At 41.6% G+C, this 12,875-nt stretch overlaps 1 protein-coding gene across 1 annotated transcript; it reads right to left on the bottom strand.

Annotated features, from left to right (window-relative positions):
- Positions 1 to 3,582: 3,582 nt before the first annotated feature.
- On the bottom strand, positions 3,583 to 5,823 carry LOC117557078. Its single transcript, XM_034232760.1, has 4 exons — positions 5,719 to 5,823; positions 4,808 to 4,949; positions 4,441 to 4,568; positions 3,583 to 3,993 (listed from the first exon to the last, which is right to left on the bottom strand). Exons 1-4 carry the CDS (start codon positions 5,821 to 5,823, stop codon positions 3,682 to 3,684), a joined length of 687 nt encoding a protein of 228 aa, XP_034088651.1. The 3' UTR covers positions 3,583 to 3,681.
- Between the last annotated feature and the right edge of the window lie 7,052 nt (positions 5,824 to 12,875).

The raw sequence follows: 12,875 nt of genomic DNA, 5'->3' as shown, positions 1-12,875 counted from the left end.
CCGTCTTTCCTGCGACGGCAGCTTTTCTGTATTTCCTTTCTCCTGTAATATGACTTGATCGCTTTAAACTCTGCACACTGAGCTCTGATTGGTCAGCAGGCGGTGCTTTCACTGAGTTGAGCTCTTAGCCTGCAACCTAACCTGCTCCGGAGCAGGTTAGCCGCTAAGCATCAGTTACCATGGAGATCTAGCCTGCTAAAAAGAGAACCAGCTTCGTATGACCGGAAAGCCGGAGTTACCCCTGAAGTTAGCCGCTAAGTGAACATCCTGCTTCGTAGTATACCCCCCTGGAAGGGGTGGTCTCTCCCTAACTCCCACCAACAACATTGCCTAAATAACTTTACAAATATACTAAACTGTGCACATCTGATAACTGACATAACTATTAACTTGGACACGCTACAATATTATCCTTAATATTTACATTAAAAACATTCCTTTGACACTTATAACATTACTTTGCAAGGTAAGCACAACCAACATAAGTTGGTAAAAGCAGAATTTGAACAGTGTTTCTGTGCTCCTACAATATGTTTGTATAATAGGCGTGTGGTGCAGTGGGTTGAGTGTTGGTGTTTGGATCAAGGGGTCACAGGTTCAAACCCCACTGCAGTCAGCATGTCGTTGTGTCCCTGAGACTCTTCACCCCAAATTGCTCCTGTGGGGATTTCCCACAGTATTGAGTATGTAAGTTTCAAAGGTTATTTGCCTTATTTGTAAAGCAAGCGTCGCTCTGCCAAAGAAAGGTAACGTGGAGAGGCATTATCGGAGTGTTCACAAGGCATATGACAGCGACTTCCCTCCGAGTTAAGAAAGAGAAAGGTCATGTATTATTGCTACACAAACATTATCTCGCAGTCTTAGTGTCGCCAACTCGTTTGTAACATGCAAAAAGACAAAACAAATGCGTCTATGGTCGGTGTATTTTTGATCTTTCCAATCGAGACGAGATCTCTCTCCCGTCTGTGCGCGAGGGGGCGGGGCAGTTTACACACACGCGGCTGCTCCATGCAGCAACACACGGCGGGGATGGCTAAATGTTACCCGTCTCGATGTGGACAATGCTCCTTGCCAAGAGTGTTTAGCATGTAAGGGCGGTAACACGAGCAATTTGTCTAAACATTTAGCAAAAGTGCTCCACATTCAGACGGAGGAATGCACCGGGTTCCACTGTCTTTCTAGCAGCTCTGTAGCCCCATCCACGAGTAACTTTTCCACGTCAGGTGTTATGCTAGCAGCAACACACGGAGTTAACTCCATGATACAAACATGGGTTAATGATTAGAGGAAACTGAGTTACTCTTTATTTTGTTAAAGTTTCAGCTATTCTGTTCAGTTCTGTCATCAGATTATTTAATACGATTTGTTAAAACATTGTTGTTTCTTTTGATGTGAAACATTATTTATTTAATTTAAATAAAAAGCAATGTTAGTTTTGTTCACAATTTGTTAATTTAATAATATATGTATTTTTGAATCAAGTATTCATCTTTATTGTCTTGTTAGTTTCCACATGCCTAAAACAACCTCAAGCTACATCTAAAAGTTGATGGCTAAATAAGAGCGTTTGAGAAATTGTGCAAGGCGTACAGTAATAGTCCAAATAGTCGATTAATCGTTTCATTAATCGATAGATTAATCGATTATCAAATTAGTCGTTTGTTGCAGCCCTATTGTAGTTATCCCATGTATAAATAAAACGTGTTATTCAGCAACCCTTGCAATTTATGATTTTATTTTTGGTTGGTAGACCTCGGTGAGCTGGTCATTTCAAAAGTAGCTGACCAGCCAAAAAAGTGTGGGCACCCCTGTCCTAGAAGCTCCGTAAAGTTACGTGTTGTGATGTCTGTGTTTGCTTCCCCTGTCGCAAGATCGGATCGCTTAGATACTATACTTAAATAATCTGTGGAGTCTCAGCTTTAATCAGATATCTTGTATGTGCAGTTTCGATAAGTAATAAGGGTATCTTTATTTTGAATTCTGTGCTAAAGTGCGTTAGCATTTTAAAAAAATGAATAAAACCGCACGTCCCTGCGGTGTGAATATCGCGCATGCGCATATCGCGGTTATCGCCATGACACGGTATATCGTTCAGCCCTAGTGAATACACATGTCAACTTTTACACCAAACACAAATGTTAAAAGTTCCCTCTTCATGTTAGAAACATGCCTCTGAGACAGCAGCTGCTCAGTCTTTCTGCAGGACTGTCAATTCAAAGATTTAAAGGCTTTGTTGGCTTATGTACATCACATACAGCTTAGTTTTGGTAATGAAAATCTAAAGGCACCTCAAAAAAGGAAACACAATATACTTCACTTAAAAAGTCATGAAATAGTGCATTTATTTACTTTCGATTATTTGTACTGTATATAGAGGAGGCAGGGAGGGTGCTGTTGTCAGTAATGCTTCCCGGGCCTCTAAGGCACAGCATAAAGACAGGATGCAGCAGGGTGTTAATCATGTGTGCTAAACAGGTAACAGCTGCTGCTCTAGCAGTGATAACTGTGTGGGTTTATAATAATCATTTATAATGATACAGTATGTATACGTGTTGCTCTCCCCAAGGTTTCTTCCATTTCCCGTTAACTGTTGGGTTTCTTTGGGAGTTTCTCCTTGTTGCTGTAATGGTCTAAGGTCAGAGGGTATGCTGTAAACCCCTTGAGACTTATGTGTCATTTCTGATAATAGACTTGATAAATAACATTTGATTGATTGAATAAACAGACACAGGTACAGCAACCTGCTAAATACCGAAAAAATATTGTGTTAAATAATTACGAGATATTTTTCTTCAGCTTTCAAGTTCATGTTGTGGGGAAATGTTCTCAAAGGGTGTTTTCCTCACTAGCTTGTTGAGCCTGTTACACAATCACATCTTTAACAAATAGGTTTTAAGATAAAACAGTTTATGGAGGGAGGGCAGGATTCTCTTTGGTCACATGATTTCACAAACAGTCTGTTTCTGTGAAATCATGTGACCAAAGAGAATCCTGCCCCTATCTCTGGTATTAAAAAACGCTCCCTGCTCTCTGCTTTCTCATCTTCAGAGAACAACGACAAAGGTAAGAACACTTTACACTCTTAAAACTACTGGGTTAAAAACTACCCAATTTCGGTAGTTTTCCCAACCCAGCGCTGGGTAAATATTGGACAGAACACACGCTGGGTTAATTTAACCCAACAAATTGGGTTGGTTATATAACCAACCCAATTTGTTGGTTATATAAGTTATATAACCAACCCAATTTGTTGGGTTATATAATATTACCCAACAAATTGGGTTGGTTATTTAACCCAATGAAGGGTTCACATTGACTACACTGCTGGGTTTAGTTGTTAATGTATAATTAATTATTACTAATTATAATGGGTTGTTTCCTTTTATAATTGACATTTCATTGGCACAATTGATAGTCATCAATTTAACAAAATGATCACATTATCACAATTGTGTGATACATCTTGTTGGCATTTACTCACCTCTGATCCTTCGGTTGTTTTCTTGATCAAATATATTCTCACACCAATGTAACAATAATGATTTATTAAAATTCATATCACAGAATCAACACATCAAAAAATAAAATTCCCAGTTCCTCACACAAGGCTTATTGATACTATGGAGAGATGTGGAACAAGAGGGAGAGGAGAGAGAAAGGAAGAGATGGGTGCAGGCCAGTCTAGTTGCAAGCATGTATTTGCGTTTTCAGGAACTTCACTGCTGGGGAAACAGTTCCCTCGAGTTCATAAACAACATCCTGGTAAAATTGCCAAGTAGGCAAACACTGATTTGTATAGTTTATGTCAAAGACATAAAAACTCTTAAAACAGGTATCCACAGCTGCTGCGAGAGCCGTCTCAGTCTCAATAGCCTTGCCTGAGATCACAACAAAGGCTTGAGAGCACAGCATCCCATCCTCAAGCAGTAGCACGAACGGGCACGACCTGGACGATTTGGCTTGCTCCAAATACTCCACCATGTTAGTTCCGACCTATGATGAGAAAGAAAAGAAAAAAGATAAGTATTTCTACCGGTGCAGAGAGATTGTCATCAGCTCTCTACAGAAGCTCTTTCAACCCCCTCCCACCCCATCAGCTGATTTAAGAAAGAAGCGTGACAGCCCTAAATTCAATGGCATGGTCTTAAACCATTTATTCTGGGTGCGTGGCCAGTCTACTTATGTGTGGTCTGTGGTTTATACATCCCACGTCGATATGGAGTAACAACTTACACCGAGTTACAACTTGTAAGAATAGTGCTTCATGAAATGAGTATTCTGACAAACGTTAAGCTGTGTCACTCATTCCACGAATACAATCTTTACAAGTTGCACCTCGTTGTAAAGAGGAATCAGGCTTTCCAACAGTATAAAAGAATAATTGGAGTCATTTCACTATGAATTTATATTTGAATTTCTGTTCAAAGGTAAATTACTTACAGGCTTAACATCGATGAAGAATCTCTTTGATTCTTCCACACTGGCACGGACCAATTTTCTGCCCTGTTTATAAACAGGCGGAGGGAGCATGACAGGCAGCAGCATCAGGGCTACTTCTCCCCTGGCATCTGTAGGAGGACAATTATGGGTGTCAATATAGACTTGAATAGTCGTATAATACAATAAAATAAAGTTCCACATCAATCAAATCACCAAAAAAAATGTCTTTCTTGTTTGAGTGTTTTGTTAAGTTCTTATGTATATTTGAGTATCCAGAAAAGCATGATATAAAAACAAACTCCTTATTATTATTATTAGTAAGGTATTCTTTACATTTGCTAAGTTTGTTATAAAATAACTATCTTACCCAGATTGATCTGTTCCTCTGGCAATGCGAGTTTCCCTTCGCGTTTCGCCAGACGAATGATCTTGTCAGCGTAAAGAGGAACCCACGTTTCGAAGAGTTTAGGTGCAGGCTCTGCGAAGAGGATCGAAAAATCTTGTGCAATCTAAAAGATGGAGACAAATTGAGAAACATGGTCATTTAGACAATATGACAATACACTCACTATTCCTAGTGCATAGTAAAAAAGTAAATTTTCCTGACCATAAAGTGTTAAATACAGGACAAATAATGATATTGATATAATTCAGGGCAAGTTGACAAGACCTATGATGGCTGAGCTCCAATACTTAAAGAAGCAAGGTTAATAAAAGCATGACCAAGATTTAGCCTGTAGGAATCCAAACTCACGAGTAGTGACAATGCATAACATAATGTGCACAAGCTACTGTATGTGCACAAGAATTATATGCACCAACTCTACTACTTCTGAAAAGAAGTGGGCTTTATACAGCATGTCCTGTGTATACTATTGGATTAACCCATTTAGACCTGAGGCCGATTCTAAAAACGCCTTCTAAATCCTGACCTAAGTTTTCTGAAAAACTTCAAATATTTATTCAAAAATTACAAAAAATGTATGTTGCTATATACTGTACATAGCAACAGGAACGCCAAAAGGGGTTCCTGTCCTGAAAGGTATAGTTATTCCTCAGGTCCCCAAAAACATGGTCCAGGTGATTTTCTTTCAAAAGAAGCAATATATTCCATTTTGTGTCGCTCTGTCCTAATTCTCCAATAAGCAATGAGTAGTTTCCATTCTCACAAAATGGCTAAACGCGTCTCCTCCTGGAGGAGAGCCTGGCTTCTATTTACCAAACTGCTCTAGCAAATAGGCGCCAGGCTACTATACATATATTTGAGTTTTGACATACCATGCCTGGAGTAGTAAGACGAGGGAACATGGCCAGGACTTCGGGAATGGACTTCGAGTGCTCGGCCCGTATCCATCCTGCCCTGTACTGGCAGCTGTCGCACATATATGCCTCCACCTGGGCGAGGGGCTGTGAGTAGGGATGCTCCGATCGATCGGTCACCGATCGATATCGGCCGATACTCACTCTCTACCGATCGATCGGTGCTCTCTAAATATGCCGATCGCGAGAGCCGATCGCATGACGTAAAATACATGACACTTTTCTCTGTGCGCGGCAAAACAAGCTCGCCAAAATGGCTTCACCGGTCTGGCATTATTTTAAGGTGTCCGAAAAAGACAGTAAAATAGCGGAATGCAACGTGTGTGTGAAGCAGAAATCCTGCAGCTCCGCCCGCCGGACAGGTAAGCGCAGCGAAACACACACACAGGGAGAACCAGACCGCAGTTCATTTCCTTATATTCCAAACGAGAAATTACAGTAGCAAATCACCCGGTTCTTTACGACCAGAACTATTAACGGGATACAACCCGGAGGAACCAGGCATGGAGGGAGGTGGCAGAGACAGCGGGTGAAACTGGTAGGTTTTCGCCTGTTTGGGGAGTTTATATATATATTGCTCGCATAAAATCCCCGGGGTTTTTTGCTTTGTATGTCGGGGGCGGGAGATTCATGTGATTGGTTGTTGGTCGCGTTGCTCGCAAAAAATCCCCAAGCTTTCAGACACGCCCAGCTCCAAGATTTTTGAAAAGCTGCTGTGTGGACGTACCGTAAGAGTTAGACCTAACACACTTAGCTATTTTATCTACCTCTGGAACAAGCTAAACTAGTTATTATAAATATATTTATTCTTCATTGTCGGGTCACTCATTACTGGATCAGTGAGCTGCATGAGATACTGACAGGCTGTCAGGAGAGGGAGAGAGGGGGGAGAGAGAGAGGGAGAGAGGAAAAGAGAGCGCTTCCGCTAATTTCTCCCGTGTTATTATCCAAAGTGAATGTAAACTTGAATAATGTACATCATTTGAATGTAATAATTAAGTTGATTGTTGTTTGTGGAAGCTCCAGTGAATCAGCCCCATTAACTGAGTTTTAAACATCATTTTAAATGGAAGATTTAAAGTGATGTTTAAATCTTTCATTTAGGCCCCGCCCACTCGATCGGATCGGCGATCGGAGCATCCCTAGCTGTGAGTTATTCTTCAACCATTCTGCAAACTGCACAGCTCGCTCTTCGGATATGGTGGCTGCTGTAAAATACAAAAGATCACACTGTTGTCAAATATAAATATTACACCAGGCCATGCGACCCCGGTGATCTCTCAATGTGCTATACACTATTTTCTTATGTCACTGATATGACAGGGTTCCATAGGTTTGAAGTGATGCATACATGTGCCAACTTCCTTGTATATAAAAGTAGCGAAATCCTCTGAGACAACATTGATGCAGCAATTGAGGCAGTTTCACAGAAAAACAAAATTAATGGAATAACAGCTCTAAAGCCAGAGCAGAATTCTGCACTGAGATTTAAGATGCAGCATTACAGGCTGCGTAACAAATATGACGCCATAGAGAATACTTTGTTGCAGAGCTGTCTGTCAGATTACAAATACCACTCTAAACCAGAGGCAAATCTGGGACAGACATTGCATTACCTGGTATGACTATCCTGCTGGGCACAGTGTCTTGTTCCCTCTGTGGCCTGGGCCCGCACGAGCTCCTCCTCAACTGCTTCCTGATATTACGGAGTCTTTTTTCTAGGAACCCGGTTGCTGGGTGGTGGGATCGCCCCTTGGCATACCATGTTCCCTGACAAGATATTAAAATAATCCCCATATAAGCCCATGAGCCTAAAATGTCTACTTGACCCTGTGCATATACATTCAATTTAAAAAAAGAATCAATCTTTTTTTAGATAGTATTTAGTTTTACTTACAAAAAGTACTCACAAAACCACTGCCACTGTCATTGTTTAAGCAGGGGAATGCATGAATCAAGGCGGAAGCCAGGGCAATTTTCATCACCGCGGTAGGTCTGAAAATGGCCAACATGTACAGATACAATCATTAGACAATAAAACAGTCGTCATACTGTAAAAACACTCTAAATGTCAACAAGACAAGTAACAGTATTTGAGAACATTGTGGTCTTAGGCCAGGAGCCCATCTCCTGTGTATGTTGCGTCAGACAGCTTGATGTACACGTACAATCTTAGGACATAGGTCTAACGCCAATATGTCACAGGAACTTACCCCTAATCGTACCCTTGATACTGAAAGCCAAGCAGGGAGGCATCGGTTACCATTTTGAACAGTATTTGGTATGACTTGGCCGGGGATCGAAGTCATGACCTTTCAAAGTGAGGGCGGACACTAATCTAAAAAAGAAATCCTCCTTCTGTAAATTTTTACTCACGTTTCTCCACATTTTTCAATGAGGTGAGACACCAAAATCCGCACCATGGCCTTCCTTTCCTTTCCTGTGATCAGTTGGTCTGTGTCCAGGCTCTCCACTATAGACCTGCCCTCAGGCACGGCAGAAAGAACAGCGTGGATATCCTGAAAGAATACAGACAAAAAGGCAAATAAACTACATGCATTGCTGTTGTCCAGCTCCAGCACTTCCTGGAGGAAGCTCACAGAAAGGTTTCCTGCGCGAGAGCAAAAGCATTTTTTAAGAAATAGCTTATAGAAATAGTAGCTTTTAAGAAATGTTGGGAGACAATGACTTACAAATACTGGAACTATCTGCAGAACATTGTTGCATCAGGCATCTCTGGGTCTGGGTTTGGAAGTGCAGCCATCTCTGGGTTTGCGTTTGCAACTGTGGCAGCTGGCAAATCTGGTGTTGGGAGTGTGGCTGGTGGGCACACAGTGTGCCTAACCTGTGCAGGGCAATTCTTTACAGCACTCTGAAGCTTTAAACCCCACAGCTCTATTGAAGCTTGTTCAACTGTTAAACTGAGTTTAAGAGTTGAACAAGCTTCAATCCACAAGTTTCCTAGGGTGTTGTGGGCATCACTTCCTGTCAATTTGATCCAATCAAATCCAATGAGATCGACAGGAAGTCTGTCTGTCAGTCCGTCCGTCTGAATTTTAATTTAGAACATGGTGAATGTGTATGCAACCGCATAACTTACAAATTCATTATGTTTGTTAATGAATTTTAGCCTCTCGCCTATTCTGGGGATCAAGGTGGTGATGGCGTGAAGATCCAGGTACCCAAAGCTTTCTTCATCAATAGCCTCATCTGAAAGACAGAACACAAAATATTACTACAGTGACCATCCATATAAACCACAAGCTCTATAAAGGTCTAGGACTAAAACTGCAACTCATGAATAGATATTAGGGTCTGGGTGCCATATAATGGATAATAAATTAATCCTATAGTATTAGACAAGGAATATTGAAGCCCACATCCTTTCAGGAAGTAGTGCAGCTGAACACCAGCCATGCATCTGATTTGTGTGGGAACACCCAGTTCAGTTAATCAATTAATCCAATAGTAGACCATACATGCATGGGCAACTGCCGGCCCGGGGGTCACATGCGGCCAGCACCTTAATTTAATGTGGCCCGCAGGTTGATTTGATTTCAGCTGTTACACTTGATTTTTAATTACTTCAGTCTATACTAGTAGCTTAATGACTTGCATTAAAATGGTATGGTCTTTTTTATGTCCAATGTATTTGTATTTAAATTCATAAAGTTAGCATAAGTATTATTAAATGCATTTGAAATTATTATTAAATGCATTTGAAATTAAGTAAAAATCTTACTTTTCAGGATTCAAATGAAAAATTAGCAAAAAAATGCAAAACGTGTCACACTGCGACGCTTTTTGAGCTTGTAGATCTGCTATTTTTGCTACAGTATATATATGCAATGTGGCTCTCTAGAGAGAGTGTGGAAATATAGTGGCCCTCTCCATCATCAAAGTTGTCCACCCCTGTAGTAGACAGTAAACTACAGTAAAGATATTTGAATCACAAGATGGATGACCCAGTGTTAAAAACTGAGGCATTGACAGCAAGCTACAGTGGCTAACTAGTCCCATTCATTTCCTATGCACAGAGCATAGCAGGCACATAATGATGACAGGGGCTGAACCATAACACAGTACCCATAAAATGAAGGCATGGAGATGACTTATAAATTAGCTTACCTCTGAACCTTTCTATCAGCCCTGGAAGCTGCCACTCAATCAACTTTGAGGTCACAAAATCGTCCATCGATTGTTCGTATCAACCTGAAACATCAACACAAACAGAGTGCATTAAGAAAAAAACATACAATAACATGAAATAAGATTCAGTAGTCCAAACGTCTTTTCACTGTTTTAACATAACGGTTAGGCCTAACGTTAACGTTACCAACGTTTTAGTCGGCGGTTAAACGGGTGCTGTGGAAAGCCTGGTGAGATAGCTAGGTGAGGCCTGCTAGCATGCAGAGGCTAGCTGATTCACCACCGCGCTTTCCCCTCCATAACACTTGTGTGATATTGCATTAAAAGCCAAATTGACGAGATAACTAACGTTGTCCTCCTAGCTACAATACATGACACATTTCTCGGGTCAATTCGAGTAACAACAACATAGTGTGTTTGCTACATAGCTAACCAGCTAACGTTTTAGCTTGCTACTTTGATGCAATGTACACAATAGTGCTCCACAAACTTACATCTTAATTATAATTAATAATTCCTTACATTTATTATAGCGCTTTTTCAATGACTCAAAGCGCTTTACATATACACACATTACACATATATCATACATGCAATGGTCAGATACTGTGGACAATACCCACAGGAGCAAGTTCAGGTGAAGTGTCTTGCCCAAGGACACACCGGCTTTACAGACGCAGCAGCGGGTTTCACCCCTTGATCTGATGATCATTGCACAGCGCACTGCGCCACACCATCCATCTTCACGCCTCGAGGTCATCGAGGCTCTTTTACAAGTACACATTGGTATTATACATGTACTGTGGAGAATACCCACAGGAGCAAATCCGGGTGAAGTGTCTTGCCCAAGGACACAACGGCCTGACGCAGTGGCGGCAGGAGCGGGATTCGAACTGGAGTTCCCCAGCACTCCCCCTTGATCTGATGATCGGATGCACAGACCACTGCGCCACCCGTCCCATCTTAACAACAATATGACGCTTTATATGATAATATCAAGTCAACTACATGGTAAAACAATGTATATGTAATGTATGTAACAAACCTTGCTTTGAGTCTCCTCTCTTCACTTCAGTGGGACCGTCCGACCAAAACTGTCGTGTTGGAGCGGGAGAGTAGTGGGAGGTGCTTGGTTTCGCGGGTTGTGCAATGCGCATGCGCAAGCCCGCACGTCAACCCAATGTGTTGGGTATTCCAAAACAAACCAACACAACTTCATAGAAATTGCAACCCAACAGCTAATAACTCCATACCCAACAGAAATAACCTAGCGAATTGGGTTCTCAGAATACCCATTTCCATCCAAATAACCCAATTAAATTAACCAACAGGCTCAACCTAGTGGTTGGGTTGACAACAACCCAACATTTTTAAGAGTGTAGAGCAGGAAGCATGATTTATGTCAGAGTTCTGAGATTAAAGCCAAACTTTGCAGAAGAACGTTTTTCACTTTTATCTCATAATTATAACGCAATATAAATCAGAATCAAAATCCCTTTATTTGTCCCACAGAGGCAGTGGGGGCTCCAGAGTATTTGTGTTGGGTAATCTATGGTAGGGCTAACCCATACAGCGGTGGGGCTCAAATCAGTATTTGCAATGTAATTACATACACGCTCCCCTTGACAGTGAAACGCCACGCGTGAGGTTTAGATTATTTCCCTGTCTCAATCCAAATTGAACTGTATGAAATAAAAAGGCACATTTGTCTAGTAATAAAAAGGGCGACCTGGAGCCAATCCTGCAATTTCCCCACAGGAAATTGACATGCTGAAAACCCAACCCTTGCAGGGGGGTCTGGGGGGATTCTCCCGCAGGAGATTTTTTGAAATACTAACATAAAATACACATTCTGGTACTCTCTTGAGAAGAAAAATAAATAAATCTATTACTACACATTTAAAAAAATTAATGCCATTTTATTTTTGTGTTACTTTGTTCTGAAAGCTGAACCTGCTGCTCCTCACAGAGAGAAGAGGGAAGAGGCTGTGTGAATTATTTACATTGTGGATAAGAGTGGATAGCCCCCAGCTGCTGAGTCACTATAGGACAGAACACGTGCTGGGTTGTCTTAACCCATGTGCTGGGCTGGATAATTGTAACCCATGTGCTGGGTAGTGTTCATTTCGTTGACTAAAACTATGACAAAATATGTTCGTCAACGACCTTTTTTTCCATGACGAAAACGAGACGATGACGAGACGGCACCGACGGCAGTAAACAATAATTGCAACGAAATCATCATGCAATATCGTTGACGAAAAGTGACGAGACGAAAATGTAGTTTACTAAATAAAAACTATGCCAAAATCTCTCTTTCGTTGACGAAAAATGAGGAGACGAAATATTATCAAAGATAACGTTACATTTCTGATAGTCAGTTTTTCTCCCAGCAGTTCCACTTCCGGTGCTGCGCTGGGCAGCAGCTGTGTGTCTGTGCTGCGCGCGGCACATTTGAATTACACCGGGCAGCGGCACACTGTGAACTGTCAGGAAGACTCGGGTCTAACTCATGGTCTAACTAACCTTATTTAACAGAAAATAAAATGGCAACAACAGGGCTTGGGAGCAGTGGTCGCACTGGCGTTAACCGAATACCCCCCCGTCAGCGCGAGTGAGTGATAAATTGTGCACTCGACGGGTAATAATGGATTATGACGAAAATGTTACAATCCTGTCCGTCAAAATGACTGACAACGAAAAAGTCTAACGCCTAACGGCCCGTCCACACAGCGGCGTGCGTTGAAGCTTCCAACGCTTCTGCCCATTCACTTTGAATGGGGTGACGTCACTTTTAGCCGAACTGCATTTTGGGAAGCGACGTGGAGCGTTGCTGGCTTCAAAAGTTGAGCAATGTTCAACTTTTGACGCCTCGACGGAGGCGTCAGCCAATGAAATCCCGTTTATGCAAATCTGCCAGTACAAGCGCTAGCCAATCAAACCGCGTGTATGCTGGGAGAGACTAC

Source organism: Gymnodraco acuticeps, unplaced genomic scaffold, assembly GCF_902827175.1.
Source record: "Gymnodraco acuticeps unplaced genomic scaffold, fGymAcu1.1, whole genome shotgun sequence".
NCBI classification, from domain to species: Eukaryota; Metazoa; Chordata; class Actinopteri; order Perciformes; family Bathydraconidae; genus Gymnodraco; species Gymnodraco acuticeps.
Note: the sequence above shows the minus strand (reverse complement) of the source record. Positions and strands in the feature narration are given on the sequence as shown.